The sequence below is a fragment of the Thamnophis sirtalis genome, unplaced genomic scaffold (assembly GCF_051295495.1).
Source record: "Thamnophis sirtalis isolate CommonGarterSnake01/CBP01778 unplaced genomic scaffold, rThaSir2_p1.2 scaffold_4, whole genome shotgun sequence".
Taxonomy (NCBI): Eukaryota; Metazoa; Chordata; class Lepidosauria; order Squamata; family Natricidae; genus Thamnophis; species Thamnophis sirtalis.
Window position 1 is genome coordinate 35,161,616 of NW_028261384.1, and position 24,035 is coordinate 35,185,650.

At 38.4% G+C, this 24,035-nt stretch overlaps 1 protein-coding gene across 5 annotated transcripts in view; it reads right to left on the bottom strand.

Moving 5' to 3' along the window:
* Positions 1-24,035, bottom strand: part of THSD7A (thrombospondin type 1 domain containing 7A) — a 292,617-nt gene that overhangs the window by 211,431 nt on the left and 57,151 nt on the right. For all 5 annotated transcript variants that reach the window (XM_087712745.1, XM_087712744.1, XM_087712743.1 and 2 more), the window contains exons 2-3: positions 19,476-19,548; positions 8,091-8,654 (exon numbers count right to left, since the gene is read on the bottom strand). In XM_087712745.1, coding sequence (XP_087568871.1) covers positions 8,091-8,247 — 157 coding nt within the window. In that variant the 5' untranslated portion in view covers positions 8,248-8,654; positions 19,476-19,548. The remainder of the gene's footprint in view (positions 1-8,090; positions 8,655-19,475; positions 19,549-24,035) is intronic.

Below are 24,035 nucleotides of genomic sequence, written 5' to 3' on the forward strand. Positions count from 1 at the left end.
TTCAACATAAAGAGGGGCAAGAGCAAGTGAGTGAAGGCATGAGGGTGACTAGATGGCTGACGAGAGCAGAACACACAAAAAGGCAATCAGCTTGTCCATAACAAAAATCGAGATCAATCCAAATCAGTGTTAGGACTGGCAAACAGGCACAAAAGACTATTTAACCTTTCAAGAACTCTTCTATCCAGCATTTACCAAAAGGATATAGGAACAAAGGGCTTTTATGGATCCACATGAGAGGGGAAAAGACCTAAATCCATTTATATCTAAAATGGAAATTTCTAAGAATTATGGTGCATGATATAAAAATAAAAAATAGATGCCAAAGGTATAGATTCTCCACTATTACTATAATTGCTTGTGGATTAACACACACCAGCATTAAATTCTGAAATGGAAGACATCTAATAAAAGTTCCTCAATATTAATTGTACACTTTTATGTACTGGTTATATAGGTTACAAGTAACGTACTCATAGTAATAGCAAAAAAAATTAGATAAAGTTTACAATTGTTAAAGGGTCATTGTTATGTATTCAACAACTTACTAATGGATAACTAGTTGTCTATAATCTCATACTCCAGAAGATGAGTGGAGTTTAAATATTGAAGCCATGTGCATCAAATTAATTTGTATGAGGTTTTTAACAACCAATCAGTACCTCCCTTCTGACAGCATGCTAAACAGGTGAGAAAGAGTCCCATGAATTTATGTACACACATTCCCCAATAACGTGTCAAATTTACATTGATAAATATGTGTGTAAAACACACAGAGGGGTCCAGCGTGGTCTGATACTGATCTAAAGAGATAATACAGAGCATATTAAAATGGTCAGCTCAACAACAGCTGCTGTTTTCAATAAGCTCACAGCTGGGCCCTCCCCATCTCCCCGAAAACAGTGCCTCCACCATGCCAGACACATGCCTCATCCTTTGTTCCAACTGTCTACTGCTGAAGTTAAATATCATTCGCTGATAATCAGGAGCCCTCCCCCCACAGCTTGTTTGCAAACCTTCCCATTTTCTTCTCCTTGTTGCTCAAGTTAAGGAACAGTGAATGTACAGTAAATACTATCACTGTCATTATTAGCAACCCAAGAGATTTCTCAACAAATTTTATTGCAATGCAGTTTTGAAATTTAGATATCTGGCTCCCCTTATTACATCCAGATTTATGAATATAATTCAGGGAATCATCCAAAATCTTTATTCTTTCTGTCATTTTTAAATGTGGTTCTTGAGATTATCCTAGATTACTATTTGAATGAATAAATGAGTGAATGAATGAATGAATGAATGCATGCATGCATGTTCACCACTGCAGAATTTTAGGATAAATCAAGATCAGTAGTTTTCAACATTTAGAATGATACTAAATAACCACAATTTCACCTACCAAATGATGGAGTTGGGTAAAATCTCTCTGCTACCTAACTTTGCATCGTCTCTGATTCTACGATATACTTATCCAACTATCCTTCCTTGTGAGATGAGCTAATTATCAAAGCATCAAATTTAGGTCTGTTGACAAGCAGGATCCATTATGCTCAATGCAGCATGCCCCTCCCTCCAAATTAATAATATAATTAAGAGTCAATTAAGCCCATTTAGATTTGTTAGTATCCTCAGTGAGGGCCAATATCATCTTCAGTAAAACTGACCTCCATAACTATAATACTTCTTCCTTATCCAGTCATGTAAGCTGATATTTGACTCATTCCGAACTGAGCTCATTTTCTGAAAAAAAATATTGGCTAATTAATAAATCCCAATGACACAACCTAAAAGGTTGGTGCCAAGTCAGCATCTGGAGGTGCAATTGTAGTACCATGAATGTCTATCTTCTATATACAATTAAAACTCTCATTTGTGTATTCTTTAAGTAGGTGATATAGTGCAAATATACAGAATACATCCAAAATCTGGAACCCATGACTTCAAAAGTAAATTAATTTCTGTGACTACTTCAATGCTGCTGGGCTGTTACTGCTATTATATGATGCTCCTTTTGAACATCCTGTGATAGTTTCAATGGGAAGAGAAGGAAAGAGAAGAAAAGAGCACTTTTACTTTTCAAGGAGAATTTAAGGTCCTCTAGATTCTAGAGTCATGGAATGGTGCTGAGTATTCCAGTTTCACTGGCAGTACTACTAATAGTGCTATGTGAGGATCCCATCCTTTACTACTTCTTTTCAGCAGCTCTAAGGGTAAGCATTCATTTCCAATACAATAGTGGCTAACAGTAGCCATATTTTGTGGCCTGAGTTTGGACATTTCTCCCAATTTATCAAACCACTTTTTGTTTTGTCACCTCTACCTGGTTCAGCTTGGCACCTCACAGGCATCCTGCCATCAAAGTTAGTAGGAGGGGGGAGGATGAAAGGGCAATAAAGCTGTGTGGGTATACATGGTGGGAAATTGGGAGGGGGGAATGACAGGTGATGCAGACTAGAGCAGTCAGATCTAGTTTGTACCAGCATTGCAAGGCCAGGTACCCTTAGAAAATATGTGGATTATTCCCAAACACCTCAGCGTTCTCAAAATATTCCCGCTCTAGCTGGTGGGAAATGGATTGGTCACGGGGTGAGGAATGGGCTGAGGGCGAACCTTTTTGTATCTTTTGAGCATGGGAAAAACTCAGAGCTAGTCTGACTTTATTGCAACCAAACACTTTTAGTAAAAGAACCCTTTGCTTTAATCAAATGGAGTCAAGGGTCTTTCTTTCCTAAGGGATCAGATTGGGGCAGGTCTGACATATTTGTAGAATCAAACAAAACTCTTTCATTTCGAAGCTTTACTTTGACATGCTAAACCCCTTTAGCTATAACTCAGATTTGAGTTGCCAAATGATGAAAACATATGGAATGAGGAACATAAAATGTAAACTATGGCAACGTAGGCATAAGTTACTCTCCTGATTTATTTATTTTTACATTTAAAATAATATTTTGTTAGATCAGGGATGAGTAGTAAATGGTTTGCTTGGAGATACAATCTGATCTCCTGAAAGTTGGATGCCCCTGGTTATATTTCTGAAGGCTTAGTGATGTCAGCAGAAGGGAGGTCAGCAGTGATGTCAGCAGTGATGTCAGCTGAAGGGAGGGCATTGTTTTCGGAGTTTGGAGAGGGGATTAGATTTGTCATGAGTGGGAATAGAAGACAAAGATGTCTTTTTCACAACAAATCAATCCCAAAAATTCCAAATCATGTTTCCCCCCCCCTATTAGTGGGGAGATTTTGAAGGTGGAAAAGAAAGTTCACCACTCCTTTCCCACCCTTATTTTTACAAAAGTCCATGAAACCTCAGAGTTGCCAGGCCCTTCACTGGATGAATAACTGCTGTTTGTATTTGTGATATATATTTCATAACCCAACTATTTTAACATTTCAATGATCATCCATATATCCTGTAGCAGATTATGGAAGATGCTCTCATGCATACTTATCAAAAACAAACATTGAATATATAAATATATTAACATAAAATATTAGTACACAGGTGGGCCAAAATCAGTCAAGATATCTAGTCTTAGACCTTCACCACATGATAAGTATCTTTTAGATTCTATAACATGCATCATCACCTAAAATGCTGATAATTTCCAACACATCCTATAATTCTTCACTGTGCTTCATTTAAAAACATGAGCACTCAATTTTCTGAAGAAGAAGGACTGACATGTAGGAGAGGCTAGAGTAATGTCCGAAGCTTGCAAGAACACTAAATTTGATTTAAAAAATAAATAAATAAGTGTAATATAAATTAATATTACTTCCCACAAACATATTAATCTTTTCCATCTGTCATATTAAAGAATACAATATCAAGAGAGGGATATATTTAAAGTTTTGGTGGCCTCAAATTGTGGACTTATGCTTAGAGTGAGATGTTGGTTCAACAAGATATTTTGGTATTTTGGAAGCCTGATACAAGGAAATGCATTATTGAATTGTACTGTTTAACTTAATGAGGTCAGATTTATACCACATGCTGTATACCCCGTTCTTGACTATTTTCCTAGCATGTTGCTACAAAAGACCATCTTGAAGTCATAAAATAAGGGAAGGTATTGAATATTCACATGGTTGACATAGATGTACTTTCTATACAATGAGATGTGAATAAAACCCTTCAAACGGGGGAAAGGTTTGCACTTTTCCCCCCCATTCCAAGTTTGTCAAGGGTTACATGTAATCCTCAATTTATTAGGATTGCTGTTATAAATTGGTGTGATTATAAAGTGAGATGTTGTGTGACCATGAACCTATGATGGCAACCTCAGCACTCCTTGCCACGGTCAATTCCTGAGAATTGCAGGTCATTAAAAGAGAACCGAACCCAATCTAAGCTATTTCAAGTTGAGTCCCTCCCACTCTAAGCCTCAGTAAAAGAAAGGATGGCCTCCAACTTCTCCCATTCACTTATCACCCTTTCTATGCTCATTGGCTGCCTTGTAACTTGCCTTGTGTGGCAGAAAGCACCCTTAGAATTGTGCAGCTCTGGTGTTGCTTGCCAGGCTCCTGGGAAGCCTCAGTTGCACCAGCCCATCCCGTAGTCCCCAGTAGCATTTGTTCACCTAGTTGTCTTCTTTCCCAGTTGACCACATCAACTTTTTGCATTTTGTACCATCCACCAGGGCTGAAGTGGATGTGCTTCAGAAGCACTTTTTGGACCCAGCCTGAAGCAGAAACCTTTCTGATCCATCTCCTCTTGTTTTTTTGTTTGTTTGTTTGTTTGTTTGTTTGTTTGTTTGTTTGTAAGTATGTTTGTTTTTGTATCTGGCTCTCTGATGCTTCAGAATGCTACACCATCTTCGTAAAGCTGCACTATCTTTACAAAAGTTTTCCAAAGGCAGCACAACATTCTGAAAGCTCAGGGAGATCTTTGTAGGACACCTGTTAGAAAAGCTGGATCCAAGAGAGCAATACAAAGATGTGCTTCTGCTTTGGCAGTGGTGGTTGGGTTCAAAAAATGAAATACTCATTCAAGGAAATGGGAGAGAAGGCAGGTGAGTGAATGAATGCTTGCTGGCATTTACTGGGGTTTTTGTGGGTATGCTTCAGGGGTAGGTTCCAGCTGGCATTACTGCTGGTTCACTCATGCGTGCGCTTTATGCACTGGGTGTGTCCTGTACCCACATGCACAGTTCAATGGAAATTGTTCTGCGCATGCGCAAAACTCCCCCAAAAGATGGCAGTGGCAACAGCGGTGATTAGGGAACTGGTTTGGGGGCATGGGCAGCTTGGGTCACTGCCAGTTTTGTGACCCAGATTGGCATACCACTACCGGTTCAGCCGAACTGGGCCAAACTGGTAAGAACCCATCTCTAGTATGCTGCCTGGCTGGCTAGAGAACTATGTGTAAGAAGCCAGAGAAGGTGGAGCCGTGGCATGCCAAAACCGCGCTCGTCAAAATAGCGGTGATAAAATCGCGTCGCTAAAGCCGCGACGTCATCATCGCGCGTCATCACCACCGCGACAACAGCGCGGCAACAGAAGGGCGCTTTAAAACAGCGCCGTGGCAGAAAGCCGATTTCTATTAAGGTAAGGGTTAGGATTAGGTTTAGGGGTTTGTTTTAGGGTTAGGTTTAGGTTTAGGGTTAGGGTTAGGGTTAGGGTTAGGGTTAGGGTTAGGTTTAGGGTACTGAGTGCTTGGGAATGCGCGGATTTGCCCTCTGCGATTATGTCATCGCGGTAGGGTCGCGTTTTTCCTTAGCGCTTTGAACGCTGTGAATTAGTCTTCGCGCTTATGTCTCCGCGGATATGCGCTTCGCGGATTTGTGGTGGAACCGGTGGAGCACCCAGAGTAGGATAGTGACTCCAGGTCCAAAAAAAGAAACTGCAAAGGTAATGAGGCACTTCTGTTTCAGCCATGGCAGCTGGACACAGAAAGCAAAAAAAAAAAAATTGATGTGGGAGAGAAGACATCAGGATAAGCAAATGCTTGTGAGGTGGGTAATGACAGCTGAGGCTTTCCAAGTGTTAGGAGCCGATCTAGAGTCATGCAATTCTTGGGCTGCTTGCAACCCCTTAAGATAGGCTATGGGATGCCCCAAACACCATAGATGGAAGGAAGATAGATTGGGGGGGGGAGGTGTTGTTAAAGTGCTCCTGTTGTTGTAAGTAGGGGTGGGCAGCTAAGAGCTCAATTTTTGATCACATAACTATGTAGACACTGCAATGGCCCTAACTTCAGGCATAGATTTTAAGTTCCTTTTCTTTCAGCACCATCATAACTTCGAACAGCCACTGAACAAGTAGGTATAAGTTGAGGGCTACCTATACAGATGGTCAGTATCCGGGAATTAATGTAGGCTTTGGTGCTTCATTTTCATAAAATCCTAAAGATCAATCTTCTAGCAGTTGACAGAGAGCTATGCAGATTGAATAATCAGAACATGAAAATGAATACAAGGAACATTTTACAAAAATCCATAGTGGGGAGCAGGGAACAGTAGGAAAATAATTCCTACTTCCTATAATTTACAAAAGTTCTGCAGAACAGAAATAAGAATTTATAATTGAAATATTAATTACTTTCTATCCCCAAATGTTTCCTTGCTCTCTGAAGAAGCAAAATGTACATTGTTAAACACTTGACCTATTCCATGACATATTGCAATATAGATAACAATTATTACTGGAATAAACTTACCAGTAACTACAGTATGACTATTAATATTTATCAATTTATTGGTTTTAGTAACAGCCACTGCATTTTAAAAAAAATAGTAAAAAAATTGCAAGGAAGGGAAAATATTTATTCCACAGAATGATTGTAGTGCAGACAAAGAATCAATGCTCCTTTAAAATTCACAGGTGTTAGACATATGGCTTTGGAACTCTACAAAAGTAGATATAACTAGCTATATACACTTCATGAAGTATTAACCTGTGATACCTGACTTTGATGGACAGTAGACATTCTCTTGGATTAATCAATAATGCAATAAATGAAAATAATATAAGACATTTACATTTGTACTATGGTCACTAGACCATTGATCTTTCAACATCCAGACTTCTCTCCTAAAAAAAAATAGATTTCCACCCATCCCTTTTCAAATTTCTTACTGGGAAAGTCTGACTTCTATTGAAGCAGATTCATCTTCATTCTCTTCTTGGAACAGCTGGATAGATGTAAACATTAAACTGCAAGGTATTGTTATAACTGTATATTTAACGGCCTCTTTGTCCCTCAAATAGCAAGACACACAAGCACACACATACTGTACACATTTCTGCAAACCTTTGTATCATTTCAAGTAGCATAGCTCTCAGTAAGCAGACGATATATGACTATTTTTGCTGCTGCTGCTGCTAAATTTTAAGAACAGATCTTCTGAAAAAGTACACTATCTTTCAGTTTACTTTTTTTTAAAAAACTCTAGGAGACAGTACCTAATTTTTATTTTGCAGGTCTGCTAATCTTTTGAATGTTAAGGTCTTCACTCAATGATGTGTTTTAAGAACAAAGTAATTTATATGATTTTAAGAAACACGTTATCATTTGCTGGCATTTAAAAGGTTATACATTCATGCAGCAGATTCATATGTAAAAAAACACTGATTTTTACTAAAATGTTGAAAGCTAGAAAAGAGTTCACTGTTTAAAATCAGACACATTATTATTTCAGAAAAAAAATCATCTGCCTGGTTTGATATTAAATCCACTTATCTTATTTTTGCCATGAACATTTTCCAGTTATGAAATGTGGGAAGCTTTAGGGATTTATTTATTTCAATCCATCATCAGTTTCTGCACAGGACACATCCTATCCCTCCCACCCACCTAACTTTAAAGAATTCACAACTCCTAAGATACAAAAACTTCAAACCACATCTCAAATGCATGCAATTTTCCTGGCTCATCTTTGTGGTGTTTTTGGGACATTCTTACGGTGCCAACAATTGTTGTCTGTGACCCTGTTTTCCCTTTGCTTCTAAAAGATCCATGGTCCCTCTCTATAAGATTATAGAAACAGTGGACCTTTAAGCAGCCTATTATCCTGCCAGGAGAAATGCATAAGCGGATACCCCCAGGAATAACCCAAAGGACAACGCACACACTTCCCTGATTCACTTACCTGTCTTCCACAGATATACTGAAGTTTCCAATTCACTTTGTGCTGTAGCGACCCAGATCGCAAACCAGAGAAGTGCGAGGACCTCCAGGCACTTGCTTGAGTGAGCTGAGACCACCACACCACCAAGGAAAGCTATGTACTGCTCTGCCATCTCCATGCCTGCCAGGAGCCTGCTCACTCTTCAAACCAGCAGCACAATGGAGAACCCCTTGCCTGAAGGGTTTCTCCCACCCGCCCCTCTGGTCAGGATTTCTTCAAAGGGCAGGGAGACTGGAAATGGCTTTCCAGCTATTGTACATTTCAGTTGGAAAGGAAGAAAACTGTTTCAGACTTGGGAACAATAGAGCTCTTGCTTGCTGCTGTTGCTGCTGCTGCTGCTGCTGCTGCCGCCACCACTGGAGCTGCAGCTGCTGGTCCTGTGGTTTTACTTCACTCTCCCCCATTCAGTGGTTACTAGCAGTTTCCATCAGCTGAGAGCGAGGGAGAGACAGCTGTCCACAGGGGGCTTCAGCTGACTGAGCAGGTTCTCTTGGTCTTTGAGGCCACAGCAGTCATTTACACCAGCTGGAGAGAGAAAGGGGATGTGGAGGGAAGGGGAGGGGAGAAGAGGAGAAAGGAGGGGGGGGACAAACACCAATAACCAAATGCTGCAATCACAAGGATCCAACCCTCTCTGGTGCGTCCCTCAGAAGAACAATCCATCACCAGTATGTATTATTGAGCAAGTGTGAACAACTGATAAACCCCAGTGATTTCCCTTCTCTTTTAAAGCAAGTTGCCAGCAGGTTAACTCACACCTACCTCTATCCACGCGAGCACAGTCAAAACGTAACAGCAAAGACAAACATCATTTAAAAAACAAAATCCTGTGAAAACTGTTAGTGGATCATTTTGATCTTTGATGCCCAGTAAAGATTAATAGACCTACTTGGCCATGCAGCTCCTTTGATGTCTCTTTATTTCTGAGCAGGCAAATAAATACAGCCAATACCTGAAGAAAACCCCCACAACCTTATGCCCAATATTTTACAGTTGTTTTATACCTCCCCTTCTCATGTTGAATGCGGAGAAGGAATGGCTGAAATAATCTTGCTGAGGGGGAGGGGGAGGGGGGACAGGGGGAGGGAGGATTACAGGCATTTTAAGTCATCTTGTAAGAGTGTATCTTTGACAGGCAGCAGATCTAACATTATTACTTGTCAAAAGTGCTTTCCTGACAATGTGTGGGAGCGCATGTTAGATTCTCATCTCTGCTGCCAGCCTGAATAATTTATTTGTTCACAAAATATAAACCGCTAGTCAAGTCACACTGATTTTGAGGTGCAATCCCCATGGAAAGGCTGTTTGCAAAGCATAAAATTAAGGGGCACTGAAGATGTTCCCCATCTCAGTAGAGAATACTGGGCTTGACAAAGAACACAGGACGGGGCAAAAAAGACAGCAACGGTCAGACTTTATGTTAAGCAGAAGGCATTATTTTAAATTCACCCCAATGAACTGGAACAAAAGGCAGGGCTGCCTGGTGTTCTGCAGAACCAGAAATGAAAAGACACAGAATAGCTCCGAGAAAAGCTATTGTAAGACTTTGCAGGAAGAAAAAAAATCTAGTGGAAAGGCCCTATTCTAGTATCAGAGCAACTAAAGAGGTTTAAAAAATGAGGATGCAATCGTTGAAAAAGACCAGCTTCCGCAAGTATCTCTTGGGAAAGCTGTCATTTTTCATAAGCTCTGTAGGCTCACCAATTTTCCCAAGTGCTGGACTTAAAAACAGCTCCGATCAAATAATTCCCAGGTCTTCGTCTCTTTAAATATTCTGACATCAGAGCAAATTAGCAATGTGAAGGCTGCAAATTTGTCTTTGTTTACTTTCTACTCTAGTCTGCCTCTAAGAGGGAATTAAAGGCTCAGGATGACCTGGTGCAGTGAGGCTGTGATTAAGAGAGGTAAGCAAGGGTAGATTACTGCTCCTCAGCTGTGGAAAAAAGCAGCAGCAGTCAGGAGATTATCAGATATACAGAAAAATCTGAGTTCAACAAATGTATGGCATTCTGATGGAGGTCACAAAGGATCAGAGAGTAAACAGAGCTACCAGATATGGGCTGCAGAAATCCAGATGACCACCAGATGGCAACAGTTTCAGAACCTTCCAGTTACTGCCATCTTGTGATTGTCTGGATTTCTGCAGCCCAGACATGGTAGCCTTAAGGTACAAACAAAATAAGGAGGTATTATTTCATATCACGCTTGATCATTTCACAGCCAGAAAATTTAGCCCTCCCCACACTAAAGAAACCTTTTTACATCCAGGGATTTATGGGCAAATACTCATTTGCATACTCCACCGGCACTGGGAGCCATCTGAAATAATAAACTCCTTAAATGAAAAGAACATTCTTTTGACTATTTAAATAGTTTCAACTTAAATAAAGTCTCTTTTGTGTTCACAAATCAAATTTCAACTCCGAAATTCATGAATGTGTAAAGCTGAGGCTTGCTCTGTGACTATTCTGGCCTTATGCCGCTTTGAATCAGAAAGAGCTCTTGAATGTGAGAGCAAAGATGTGCCTCAGCAGGGAACTTCAAATTAGAGGCCTGCTGTCAGCGTTCAAGGACTTGTACGAGGTAGAGAAGCAGAGGTGGGAAAGATTTGAATAATCAAAGGCAATAGATAACCATTTTTAGTTCCATGCTGCCATGGCTCTGATCCAAAGGGATCAACTCCATAGAAGTCTGCATTTCTCTTTTCTTGAAAAAGCAATCCACTATACAAACAGCAGCTTCTAAAACTGGGGTAATCTTTCCACTTCTAATGAAATGTGAGACAGAGGAGAGGAAAAGGGGATTTATCAGGAAGGGCACAGTTATATTTAAATAATCAAAGGAGTCCAACCAGAATCAGCTCTATCATGTCCCCAGTATGCTGGGATACAACATATAGTCAACATGGCCAGGGTTAGGTTGCTGCCAGCATTATTGGCAGTTCGGTGCACGTGCATATGCAATTGCCTGTAAATGGGTCTGTGCATGTGCAGAACATTAAAAATGCCAAAAAAAAACCAAACCCATGCCACAGCGATCAGGGAACCAGTTTGGGGGTGTAATGAGTCTGCTGCCCCTACCAGTTCAATGATACAGTCACAATTTCCACTACCAGTTCGCCTAAACCGGTGCGAACCAGTAGCAACCCACCTCTGAACCTGGCTGAAAGACTGGAGATCTACATCACAATACGTCAAAAGCAAATTAGAAAATAAAAGATAATTCCATTATTAAAATAGCATTCAGATCCTTAATTCTATTTTCTAAAGAAAAAAGATATAAGCCATAATGCTTTGCCAAAAATACTAAATGCACAAACATACATTGGCTAAATAGAAAAAGTCACAGGGCTGATATAGATATTCTGATAAGCAAACAGAATGCAAATGATTTCCCTAATTTTATTCTTCCAAAACTTACAAAATGGCTAAACTAGAAATAATACTTTTCAGTACATAAAGAGAAATCTTGGTTGTATTCCTTCTAATGTCTGAGTTGGTTTACTCTCCAGATTGATTTTCTTAATAGGTGTTATTAGATAAAATGCATCACTTAAATAGAAGGAATTCATACATTAATAAATCTATATAGACTAACAAAGTTAAGCAAAGGAAATGAAACAAAACCTGCTATTATTGCTGCTGAACTAAATAGGCATTATAAAAATACTCTTCTAGGCCCTATTCTACATCAAAAGCTATGGATCATATGGAATAAATCTATAAAATATTTTTTCTTCTGTCCAACTGCCTATGGAGATTCTCAGCCATCCAGGTCATGGTTGTCCCAAAGGTGTTTTCTTCAAGACGTAACTGGGCTTTCTGTTTTTTCTTTATTTATAATAATAATAAAGGTTGGATATAAATAAACAAACAGTTAGCTTCCAAGCTGAGGCATACAATGGAAATGACCAGCTGTTTGCAAGGAGTATAAATCCTTCCATTCCCTACCATCCCATCAGAGCTGAAGAAGCTTCTTGGATGAGAAGCAAAACGTCTTCAAAGGAAAAACCAGGAATTCCAGTTGCCTCTTCAAGAAAAGCATCTTCTGTCTTAACATTCATCGAGTTCTTAACAGTTGGCACCCCATATTATTGTTGTCCCATAGTGTTGACTCCCATGATGAAAAGAAACATTAGTAAATTTTCTTACTGCAATACCAGCAGTAGCAGTAACAGCAACAATAGGAATAATTATATGAACTTAATCTTTTTCATCTCCCAATATTTATTGACTAGACCAATGTCATGATTGCCTGAAATGGGAATGGGGTGAGAAAGCAACCTTTAATCAATCCAAAACTGAGAAAACAATTGATCACAATAGCTTGCATCATTCTTTACTAGCCCTATCTTACTGATTTAACCCCCCTCCCCCCCTTTTTTTTTACTTTTCTCCTAGCTTAGAGTTTGTATCACAAGACTCTATTGGTTTTTGCGGCAATCATCTAACATGTTTACTCTGTTGAAAACATTTGCAGTATGTTTCTCTTGGGAACCTCTACTCTTTAGCTACCTTCTTAAATAAGTGAGCAAAAATATTGCTTGTTCTGCTCTCCATGATAAATCAAGCATGTGAAATCAGTGTTCCAATGTACCAGGCTTATGGATAGAATGTATTGATCCTGGAAGCATCAAAATCGTCTACTTCTACTTTATAATCTGATTGCAACCCACCTAGCACTTGTCAGAAGTGAGAAACAGAATGAGTGCCTTCTTATGTTCTCTGTTAATTATAGCTAGAATTGCTTCTGAACGGATGAAATAGTTTGCATTATAGGAGAACTGTAATACAATAATTCTAATAAAATCTACTGAACTCTCAACAATTTTGTTTACAAGTCATGATTAGATAACAAAATTTTATAAAAATTCTCACATTGTAAGATTTAGGCAAAATAGTACTGTGGTAGAAACTCATATAGTTTAATGGTAAGATACTGTCAATGTACAAGTTATAGATTATGAGGAAGTATTGTCATGCAATTAGAAAGTCCCAATATTAAATAAACTACTGTTCAAGATCAACAAACAGACTGATTTCTAAAATACTATATGTTTCTTTTTTACAATATAACGTTAAATTTTAAAAACTTACATTTTCCATGATTCTTCAATCATATAAATTAAAATTAACATATCTCCATATTTGCCCTATAGTTCCCAGCTGACTAATGAGTTTCCTTTCTTTGAATTACACACACAAACTAGGATAACTCATACTGGCAGTAGTGACGAGACAATCTTGACTGGTTTTCATTTCATTATGACATCACAGTGTCTTTTTGCCTCATTGGTTACCTGACTACCAATATTCTTTTAATTCCATGAGCTTTTTATGCTTGTCTAAATTTACAAAAATGTAAATTGTATTATGTGAAAATCCACATACTGATTGGCTCAGACTACTTACAGAATTATGTGTTATATTTGAACCCATTTTTTGAATTAATTTTTGTTTGATAGCATCCAGAGGTGGTATTCAGCCAGTTCTCTGCGGTTCAAGCGAACCATTAGTGGTGGCTGCAGGAGGCTCCACCCATCATCCCTGACATAATGTGTGACCTTCTGAGCATGCACTTGCACTCACATTTGAGAACAGGGAGGGAAGGTAGGTGAATTCCACTGCTGATAGCATCCCTGAAAAACTGTTTTATATTACTCTTTATCTGAATTGGCTTAGTTTCTCAGGGATGCTATGATACACAATATTATTTTAAAAAATGGTTTAAGAAATAACCATAGTAAACTTATTGAAATTAATCTATTATGAGTAATTTAATTCCCATTGTTTTGCTAAATACGATTAATCTGGGTTCAGTCAGGTTCTGAGATATGTAAAAGACGCAGTAACTTGAAGGGGGCATTGGTGCATCAAATAGGATTTTATGAATAAATATTCTCAGGATGCAAGTTTTTCCCAGGACAGTTTTTCGAAAGAAGCATCATGTTCAATTCCTCCCTTCACCATAAAAATAGAAATACAATTTGCTGCCACAAATTGACTTTTTCCCAATTGAATTTAATTTTACTTGATGCAACAATGTAATATTAATCTTTTGGTTCATTTCATCTTTGCATGAATTATTAAAGCAAACATCCAATAAACACTTATTCAGCTTGTTATTTGGAGTTACTCTTCTCCCAATTGTAGAGGGAAATGTGAGATTCTTAAAAACCACCCTAGTTAGGTTTGTTCCTCAATATGTATATACAGAAACCCAGTAATTGTTTGGCTCAAACTACATATAGGAATGTGCTTTCTCTGGTTGGAATATCAGCTTGAACCCTGTTAAAATTTTAAGTAGTATGTCCAAGTGATTCCTTGGAATATCGTCATTATTACCAGCAGTAATTTAAGATGAAGAAAAGAAAGAACAATTATATTCTTGTTATATATTTTAAACTGGAAAGTATAATTTCTCTAACGAAATATGGTAAACATACTTAACTGTCTCCTAAAATGACTAAAATGGTAAGTATTAGACAAATCAATAATAAAAGGCATGTTTGCAGAGATGCAGAATGTGTGGCCTCTAGGTGTCATACTTGACCACATTCAGGTCATCAAATTCAATAGGTTCTATGGTTATTTTGTGTCTAGTAGAAGATTATTGATTGAACATTCAAACATTTCAATTTTAACTTCATCAGTTAGAGATAAAGGGTTTTTTCCCCCTGCAGAGTTAGAACAATCCTAGTAAATGTTATCCATATTAATATATTACAAATAGATGGTGGGTTTCTCCCAGTCTTTTCTTCCTTTCAGCACAGAACAGACCAAACCAAAATCATAGAATAGTGACAAGAAAATTTAATTATTTATGTATGGACCACATCAACAGGATACCCTTAAAGCTCTCTTGAGGCTGCATTTTAGGGAAACAACAAATTCCAACACGCAAAAATTTTAAAAGGTCATGTCATTCTTTTCCTCATTAGTTCAAATGAGGTTCTGGAACACAATCTCACATTGTTTACTATTAAATGGCATCTGATTATGTATTTGGAATTAAATCTCTTGCCAATCTTCTTCAAGGGCCATTCTCTGTAAGGGCTAGTCCCTATTTCTCATGATCCCCAGCATGAATAATGGGGTCTGTAATATAAGACAATTGGAGTGAATTTGATTGGAAAATAAGCTGCTGGAGAATATACTGTAGCCACTACTATTATATCATCAATCGTTTCTATCACTGCTTTGTCTCTTGAGATTTCTTGATACACGATGTCCCATTTTCAGGCATTCATGAGTCCTTTCCATCTGCCTCAATGCCAGTACTTTCAAACTCTCTCTAACTTTCCTATCTTGTATTCTCATTTCCTACTTCAAGCTTCAAAAATCCTCTTTTTGTTTTTTCACAGGATGGTCATATTGACTGCTTTTATTAGAGATAGGACATTGTCTAAAATCTACTGATATTTACAAAACCTTTGCTGACTTTTTGCAATAAACAGGGAAAAATGATCTATGGTTTGGAAGATTAGAATAAAAATATTGATTACAGAGAAGATGTAATCATAGAATTGAAAGAGTTGAAATCATAGAATAAAAGGTTATTTTGTATTTATATTTTAACTCCTGTAAAAGTACCAGAAGTCACATTTGTATAATTCTTTTATTTTATTTCTGTACTTTTGATTTTTTCAGTTTCCTTTCATTTTCATTTACCATTCTAGATATTAGTTGTTAGTTTTTTTCTGTATTAATATTATAATAAAAATTCTACAAAAGGTAACACATGGAGAGAGCCAAGAACAGATTGCAAAACTTTGAAAACTCCTACTTGGAAGGATTTGTACAACTCCAAACTACATGTGACTTTTTTCCTTTTTTTCTGCACATCATCAGAAAAATATTTTTTTCTCTCCTTCCTATAGTAAGAAAAACACAGGCCTAATTACAGTGCATGCATGTGTTTTTTTGGGGTAGGAGCAGTGGGGGGTTTCTGCCGGTTCACACCGGATTGGGAGAACCAGATGGTGAAATTTACCAATCCGGTGAGAGGAGGTTCGACCAGTGGACCCGGAAATAACTTCCGGAACTCCTGCCCAGGCCCTGTTGCTCCTTGCTCACCCTCGCCTGTCCGGAAGCCGCTCCATCACTCGCTCACCCCCTGCCTGTCCGCGCTATCCTAACCCAATTCGGTATCAAGTCCCATACCTGGGAGTGGAGGTGGTGAATGGAGAAACATGGAGAGGTCCAGCGGCACAATCCACCAGACAGCAGCGGCAAGCCCAGAAGTTTTCTCCTGGATTCCTATCTGTCATGACTCCTCCGATCTCCCAAAGTTCTTTCTCCAGAGTGTGATAGCTTTGTCCTGGATTCCCCTATGTTCTTTTCCCAGGGTGTGGTAGCTTTGTCCTGGATTCCTCTGTCGTACCTCCTCTGATCTCCCAAAGTTCTTTCCCCAGCGTGCGATAGCTTTCTACTGGGTTCCTCTCTGCCATGCCTCCTCCGATCTCCCAAAGTTCTTTCTCCAGAGTGTGATAGCTTTCTACTGGATTCCTCTCTGTCTTGCCTCATCCATTCTCCCAAAGTTCTTTCCCCAGCATGTGGTAGTTTTCTACTGGATTCCTCTCTGTCTTGCCTCGTCCTTCTTCCAAAGTTCTTTCCCCAGCGTGTTATAGCTTTCTACTGGATTCCCCTCTGTCTTGCCTCCTCCATTCTCCCAAAGTTCTTTCCCCAGCATGTGGTAGTTTTCTACTGGATTCCTCTCTGTCTTGCCTCGTCCTTCTTCCAAAGTTCTTTCCCCACGTGTGATAGCTTTTTACTGGATTCCCCTCTGTCTTGCCTCCTCCATTCTCCCAAAGTTCTTCCCCAGCATGTGATAGCTTTCTACTGGATTCCTCTCTGTCTTGCCTCGTCCGTTCTCCCAAAGTTCTTTTCCCAGCGTGTGATAGCTTTCTACTGGATTCCCCTCTGTTGTGCCTCCTCCCATCTCTCAAAGTTCTTTCACCAGCATGTGATAGCTTTCTATGGATTCCTCTCTATCCTGCCTTTTCCGATCTCCTTAATTTCAGCCCTTAATCCTGCAGTTGTCTATTTTTGGGAGGTTTTCCCCTCTATTCCCCCCTTTCATAGGAGTCCCCAAAAAATTTGCCACATGACTTGGGAGTGGTAGTCATGTGACTGAGTGTGTATGAGTGATTCAAGTTGGCCATACCTGCCAGGTCACAGGATTGCCAAGCCAAGCTCACAAAATAGGCCACACCCACAGAATCAGTTCAAAAAATAATTGAAACCCACCACTGGGTGGGAGGTTGCATACATTACAATATACCAAATACTGAAATCGTTCTCGTTGAAATATCATTCATCCAGCAACCATCCAATATTAGGACAGTGCTGAACAAGAGATATTTACATTGGGAGCTCAAAATTATGGCTGTTTAGTCATCTGTGATTCAGGCATTTGGAAACCATGTTGCAATTACAATGTTACAGTATCCCACGTCATACAATCACCATTTGAATTCTTCTCTCCTGGCATCAGATCAACAAAATCAATGGGGAAGCTGGTAGAAGCCTGCCAATGATAAGTACATGATTGCACCTTTGAGATTCACCCAATGATGGCAACTGGATCTTTCACAACAGCTGTTGTCAGTTGGCATGGTCATATGACATTATGCTTTAAAGCTGTGTCACTTACAATAGAGTTCTGGTCCCAATTACCATAGTTAAGGGACTACCTTTAATCAAAGAAAAATGTCTGAAAAAGTTTTGAAATATTATATTGGACTCAGCACAAATAAAATGAAATTTAAGAAGACACTTGAAATGATGCAGATTACTTTGGATTCCTGTAACAAGGGCAGACATCATTGCATTGGTAATTATGCTGAAAATGGAAATTTCTAATGGGTTGACAGTAGTGGTTTTGACACTGTAGGAAGTTTTCAGATAGGAAAGATAACCTTGGTTGGGAAGTGCTTTTGACTGTTTTCTAGAGATCATAAATTCATTCCCTTTGATGCCATTCAATGAAAAGAAACTTCTCCACTGAAGAACTGGTATGACTGAAAGGATGATGAATGCTCATTATAATCATAGCATAACTCAAATAATACCTGAATGTGCTGAGCAGCAAATGCAGATCCTGCTGGCCTTAACACTGGTAGCTAGTTAAGAAAATTAATGGCAAAAGAAAGTGAAATAAATATGAATAGTTACACTGACAATTTGTCATGAGCACTAATGTAGAAATTAACATGGAAAATACACTAGAGAAGACTTCAGATTTTTAGCAAAGCACAACTATCAGTCAAAGTTAAACCTATTTCTTTGGGACATTTTGAGTCCATCCTGTCCTTTGCTGTTTCAAGAAGCTTCTTTAGATATAGTCAGAATATTTTAATTTAAAGAGAAGTATCACATTTTCTGCTTAATCTCTTCTGTTTTATATATCTACTGCCCAGTTGTTTGATCAATCAGAACTATGCACCCACTTCCCTCATACCCTAAAATATCCTAAGATCAAAAGAGACTACATAGGAATGTCAAAGTAGGCAAGAAAATGGTAAGAGAACACCTATCAACTTTCGATGAGTTCAAATTGCCATGACCAGATAGATTACCCGAGTTCTGAAGGAGCTGGTGGACATGATCTCAGAACTGAACTATATTTTTCAAAGCTCTTGGAGCATCAGGAAATATCAGAAGCCTAGAAAAGAACCAATAGCCGTGGATTGCTGATACCCATTGCATCAGCCCGCCTGTGCCACAACCCCCCCCCCCTTACTGCAACAGCACCATTACCTCATTCCAGCCGGCAAGGGCTGCACTACTTCTTGCATGTTGTGCCTCCTGCAAAGTTGCGAGTTTCATATACTTCCCTCTACGGTGGAGATTTCCAGTCCCACCACAAACTGCCTGGCAGTTTCATATTTCAGAGCTCTAAGTTACAGGACTGGCCCATTGGTCATCCCACAATACAATACAGTATTTGTAACTTTTGCTGAAGACTGCACTTGTAACCTATGAGCTGCATGCCAAGGATCACAGGATCATGGGGTATATTTTTATTTATGGAAAAATAAATAATGTTCTCCTTCAAGTGGTTATACATCTTTTAGGCTTGAAGGATGAAATCTAACAATGGTTTCCATAGAAATACCAACCCTGTAGAATTGCACATAGCTCTACTTTTTCTAACATACACAATAATGAAATGGGAAAAAAGAAAAAAAATGGGGATCCAGAATAAATACTCTGGGATAGAAATTCAACCCCCAAAATCTCCCAATTCTCTGCCATTCCTTCTATCCAATCCATTATCTAACAATAAGAATAAAACTGGAAAGATTAAAACAGGACAAAAGGTAGAAAGAAGGTAACAAATTACCACTTTTTACTGTAGTCCTCTCTATTGATGGCCAAGTACAGTAAATGCCAGAGACTCCAAGGTCAGAAATCTCCTGAAAGATAAATAAGAGTGCGAATAGATTATTATATTTTTTTAAAAACAAATGCACGTTCATGATGCAATCTTTGTTTTCTAGCTTGTGATAGACAAACTCCTTACATATACAGGCTTTTTTTAACTTGTTGTGTTGTAATTTGATACTGCCAGTGCAAATTAAGAATAATTAGCTTTGCTAGACACTCACACATAGATGCACAAATACCTTTGTCCCAAAAGTCATTATGCAACTTCCAAAATCCTGAATTTTCAGTATGGTTTGATACCTTCATTTACCTAATTATTACAACAAGCTATGTATGTACTACCTGGTGATGACATTGCCTTTGCCTCCTTAATTGTTGCCCTCTGCTTTACAAAAAGTTACAGGATGAGCCAAAGTGAAAAAGGAGAAGCACCATTTCTATTTCTGCTTACACACTTTCTTTCCTATATTCCTGCTTCTAGTTGACAAAGGAAGAACAGCCATAGGAAGAGGATTTAGCAAAACAGAGTCTGATATTGGAGACACTGTGGAGCCTCTGATCCTGTTCCTTATAAACATCTGCTAAAGTAGTGAGAACAATTGTTTAAATATGAGCCAGCCGTGTGCAGCAGCTGCCAAAAAAGCCAAGTTCTAGGCTGCATAAACAGAGGGATAGAATCAAGATCGCATGAAGTGTTAATACCATTCTATAATGCCTTGGTAAGGCCACACCTGGACTATTGCATTCAGTTTTGGTCGCCACAATGTAAAAAAGACGTTGAGACTCTAGAAAGAATGCAGAGAAGAGCAACATAGATGATTGGGGGACTGAAGGCTAAAACTTATAAACAATGGTTGCTGGAATTGGGTATGTCTAGTTTGAGGAAAAGAAGGACTACGGGAGACATGATAACAATGTTCCAATACCTCAGGAGCTAATACAAAGAAGAAGGAGTCAAGCTATTCTCCAAAACCACAAGAGGGCAGGACAAGAAGCAAAGGGTGGAAACTAATCAAGGAGAGAAGCAACTTAGAACTCAGGAGAAATTTCCTGACAGTTAGAACAATTAATCAGTAGAACAGCTTGCCTCCAGAAGTTATGAATGCCCCAACAGTGGAAGTTCTTAAGAAAATGTTGGATTACCATTTGTCTGAAATGGTATATGGAAGTGATGGCTAATCTTTTCCGGACCAAGTACCTAAAGTGTGTGTGTGTGTATGTGTGTGTATGCGCGCACACACAAATGCACCTGAAACCCCAAAATGCAATGTGCATGTGGCCCCTGTGCATGTACCCCACCCCCATACATGCGATCTGGCCCCCACATATTCCCACCCCCTGTGCATGTACATGTGGGTCCCCTGCACACACCCTGCCCCCACAGAGACCCAAAAACCAGTGGGAAGTGGGAAGCACCTGTGCATGAGCTGAACTGGGGCAATGGCTCGCATGCCCATAGAGAGGGTGCTTTGTGCCACCCCTGGCACGCTTGCCATGGGTTCACCATCACGGGCTAGGGTTTCTTTCTGACCAGAGGATTGGACTAGAAAGCCTCCAAGGTCCATTTCAACTATGTTATTCTAATCTAGTGTAGTCTATTTATCAAAGTAACAATTTTTCTTTCAAAATAAGTTTGTCCATGTTTAGCAGGAGGTTTCAGATGTCTTCACATCTAAAGATGTGTTATTTTTATCTCTCCAATTTCCGAGAGAGACATTTTTAAAACATGTCAAGAAAAAAATGACAGAAGGAACAAAACCAGCCTCTCTTTTTATCTTGCCTGCTTATTAATTTAATTTTCATGCAGCTTCGTGAAACCTTTCTATCAGGTCTGCTTAGAAACTAAGTACAAGTGTCTTAGCTTGGAGCAAACTAAATTTACCAAATATTTCATGAGCTTTCAACAGTGAAGGAAATGCAAAGGGCATGGAGGTTGTTGTGATTAGTAAAATAAAAGCAACTGTATGTTATATGGAATAAATCATTTTTCAAATCTAGTTTAAAATACCACTTCTTCATGAAAATGATTCATTCCTAATAATTAAGCTTTAGTATTATAAAAAGCTGCCCAATCTTCCCTACTACTACATGTAGTTTTCAATGAATTTTAAATTTCTCGTTTCTACTATGCATTAATTAGACTGGTAAGTTGGATTTTTCTTCTTGCCTTATAAAAATTCAAGTGGGTATGACACAATTGGGAAATCACTCCTGTAGAAATACATAAAAATTATATTTTTTATTCACATTGAGAATCAGGACCATGAACAGCTGTCATTTCAAAAAATGTTCATTGTGCAATTGCTTAAGTTACATAGAAATGTCCTTAAAAGTGGCTGAACCAGAACATTATAGTATTGGCATACATTATTTTTTTCAGGATTCTGCACCCTTTAAAAGAAACTTTGCATGTGTCTAAATGGGAATCCTTAAACATTTTCCTATTGTCATACTTTCCTATTGTTCTATTCTTATAACAAGAGAACCATGTTTTGTCCTGAAGCGTTTACCAAAGGTCCAGAATTAAAAAGTATCCAGGGTCAAATCAAACACTCGTTTCTATGTTCTGAGACAGTTTCCACATGTCAACTATTTCAAACATATCTCTGAGTCTCCTTGCTATGCTAATCAACCTTGCCTTCTCACTTTCTTTGAATTTTTCCACCTTTTCCCCTTATTCATTCAGCTTCCTTTTCTATTCAGGTGGATTCTTTTTTTAAAATTTTAAAACAAACAAAAACATACATAAAAATATACCATCAATTACATATCTATTTAGCATGACATTTGGTCACAAACATTTGTGAATCACCGCTTTCAATTGCATATAAAATCAGTAATTATCAACCCACTATATGTTAATTACATTGATTATCATTGTAAATCATATATTCAATTTACTCTTATAATTTCTTCTTTTTAAACAGGTATTTTAAAGATTAAATTCATATATATGCTATCTGTTACATCATTATAAATCTATTAAGTAATAACATATCTTTATGGTATCATCAATCTTATTTTAATACTCCTTGCAGTATATATAAAACTAAAAACAAAAAAATGATTATTTATATATCATTACTTTCAATTATATTGTAAAATTATGAAATATATCAAATATATATAAATACATCTTTATCATTGTATCTCATATAATCAACTACAAGTATTATTTCTTCATTTTAAACAAGATATTCTAAATATTCAATTCATATATATATACCAATATTCCATTACTTTGTTATAAATCTATAGAATCTGTATATTCAATTCATATATACCAATATTCCATTATATCTATATAAAAGTAATATGTCTTTATAATATCTCATATCACATTCTATTATTACAATTCAAGATTGTGATAATTGTATCCATTGATAAAACAAATCCCAAATCTTAAAAAATTGTTCATCTTCTTGTTCTTTGATTTCAAATGTCAACGTACTCATTTCAGCATATTCCATTGTTTTTCGAATAACTTCCTCCTGCACTGGTATTTTCTCATTTTTTCAATATTTTGCAAATACAATTCTGGCTGCCGTTAAAATATTTACGATCAAGTATTTCAAGTCTTTATTGTATGTATCTGGTATAATACCCTCTGGTTTAAAGTCTATATGTTTCTGTGTCATTTTTTCCAACCACATGTGGATTTTAGTCCAATACCTTTTAACTTCTGTGCAAGTCCACCATATGTGGTAGTATAATCCCGGTGTCTGATGACATTTCCAACACTTTTTCAATTTGTTTTTGAACATTCTTGCTATTCTCTTTGGGGGTAGATGCCACCTGTAAAACATCTTATACAAATTTTCCTTATAAGCTATTGACATTGTCATTTTATAATTTTGGGACCTCAATTTCTCCCACTTCTCTAGTTCAATCCCATGTCCAAAATTTTTCCCACAAGCTATCATAGGTTCTGTTGTGGCCCAGCAGGAGCCGTTGGAGCTGCAAACAGACTCCGCCAGCAAGGGGCCTTATGAAGTCGGCTCTGGAAGAAGTGGAGGACTCTGAACAGGATTCTGACTCCGAGCAGGGCGCAGAGAGGCTGGTTGGCCACCAGGAGGCCCCTGAGGCATGGAGCAGGGGTGAGAGCCTAAGGGAGTGTGCTCTGACATCAGGCTTTAGAGTGGTGATGAGGAGAAAGGGAGGTGGTTCTGAATGCCCGGCAGCACCAGGCAGATTGACAGAGAGAACAGCTACACAGTTACAAAAGATAATTGGACCCAGGTGGTTGTAATTAGGTTCCTCTCAAGATTGTATTTAAGGAGAGACTCTGGGAGAAGTCTGGTTTGCAGGATTCAACTTCATTCTTAATGCTGGAGAAGCTGTTATCTGCCTCTGTGGAAGTCTGAGTTGCTGCCAAGGTTCTTATCTGTTTATTATGCTTGGGCTTTCAGCCACCAAGGTTTATGTTTCCTGCTAATAAAGTGCTGTGGTATTCCAACTAAGCTTGTCTCGGCATTCATTACTGGATGGAGGAAGGGGTCAGAACAGGTTCTTTAAC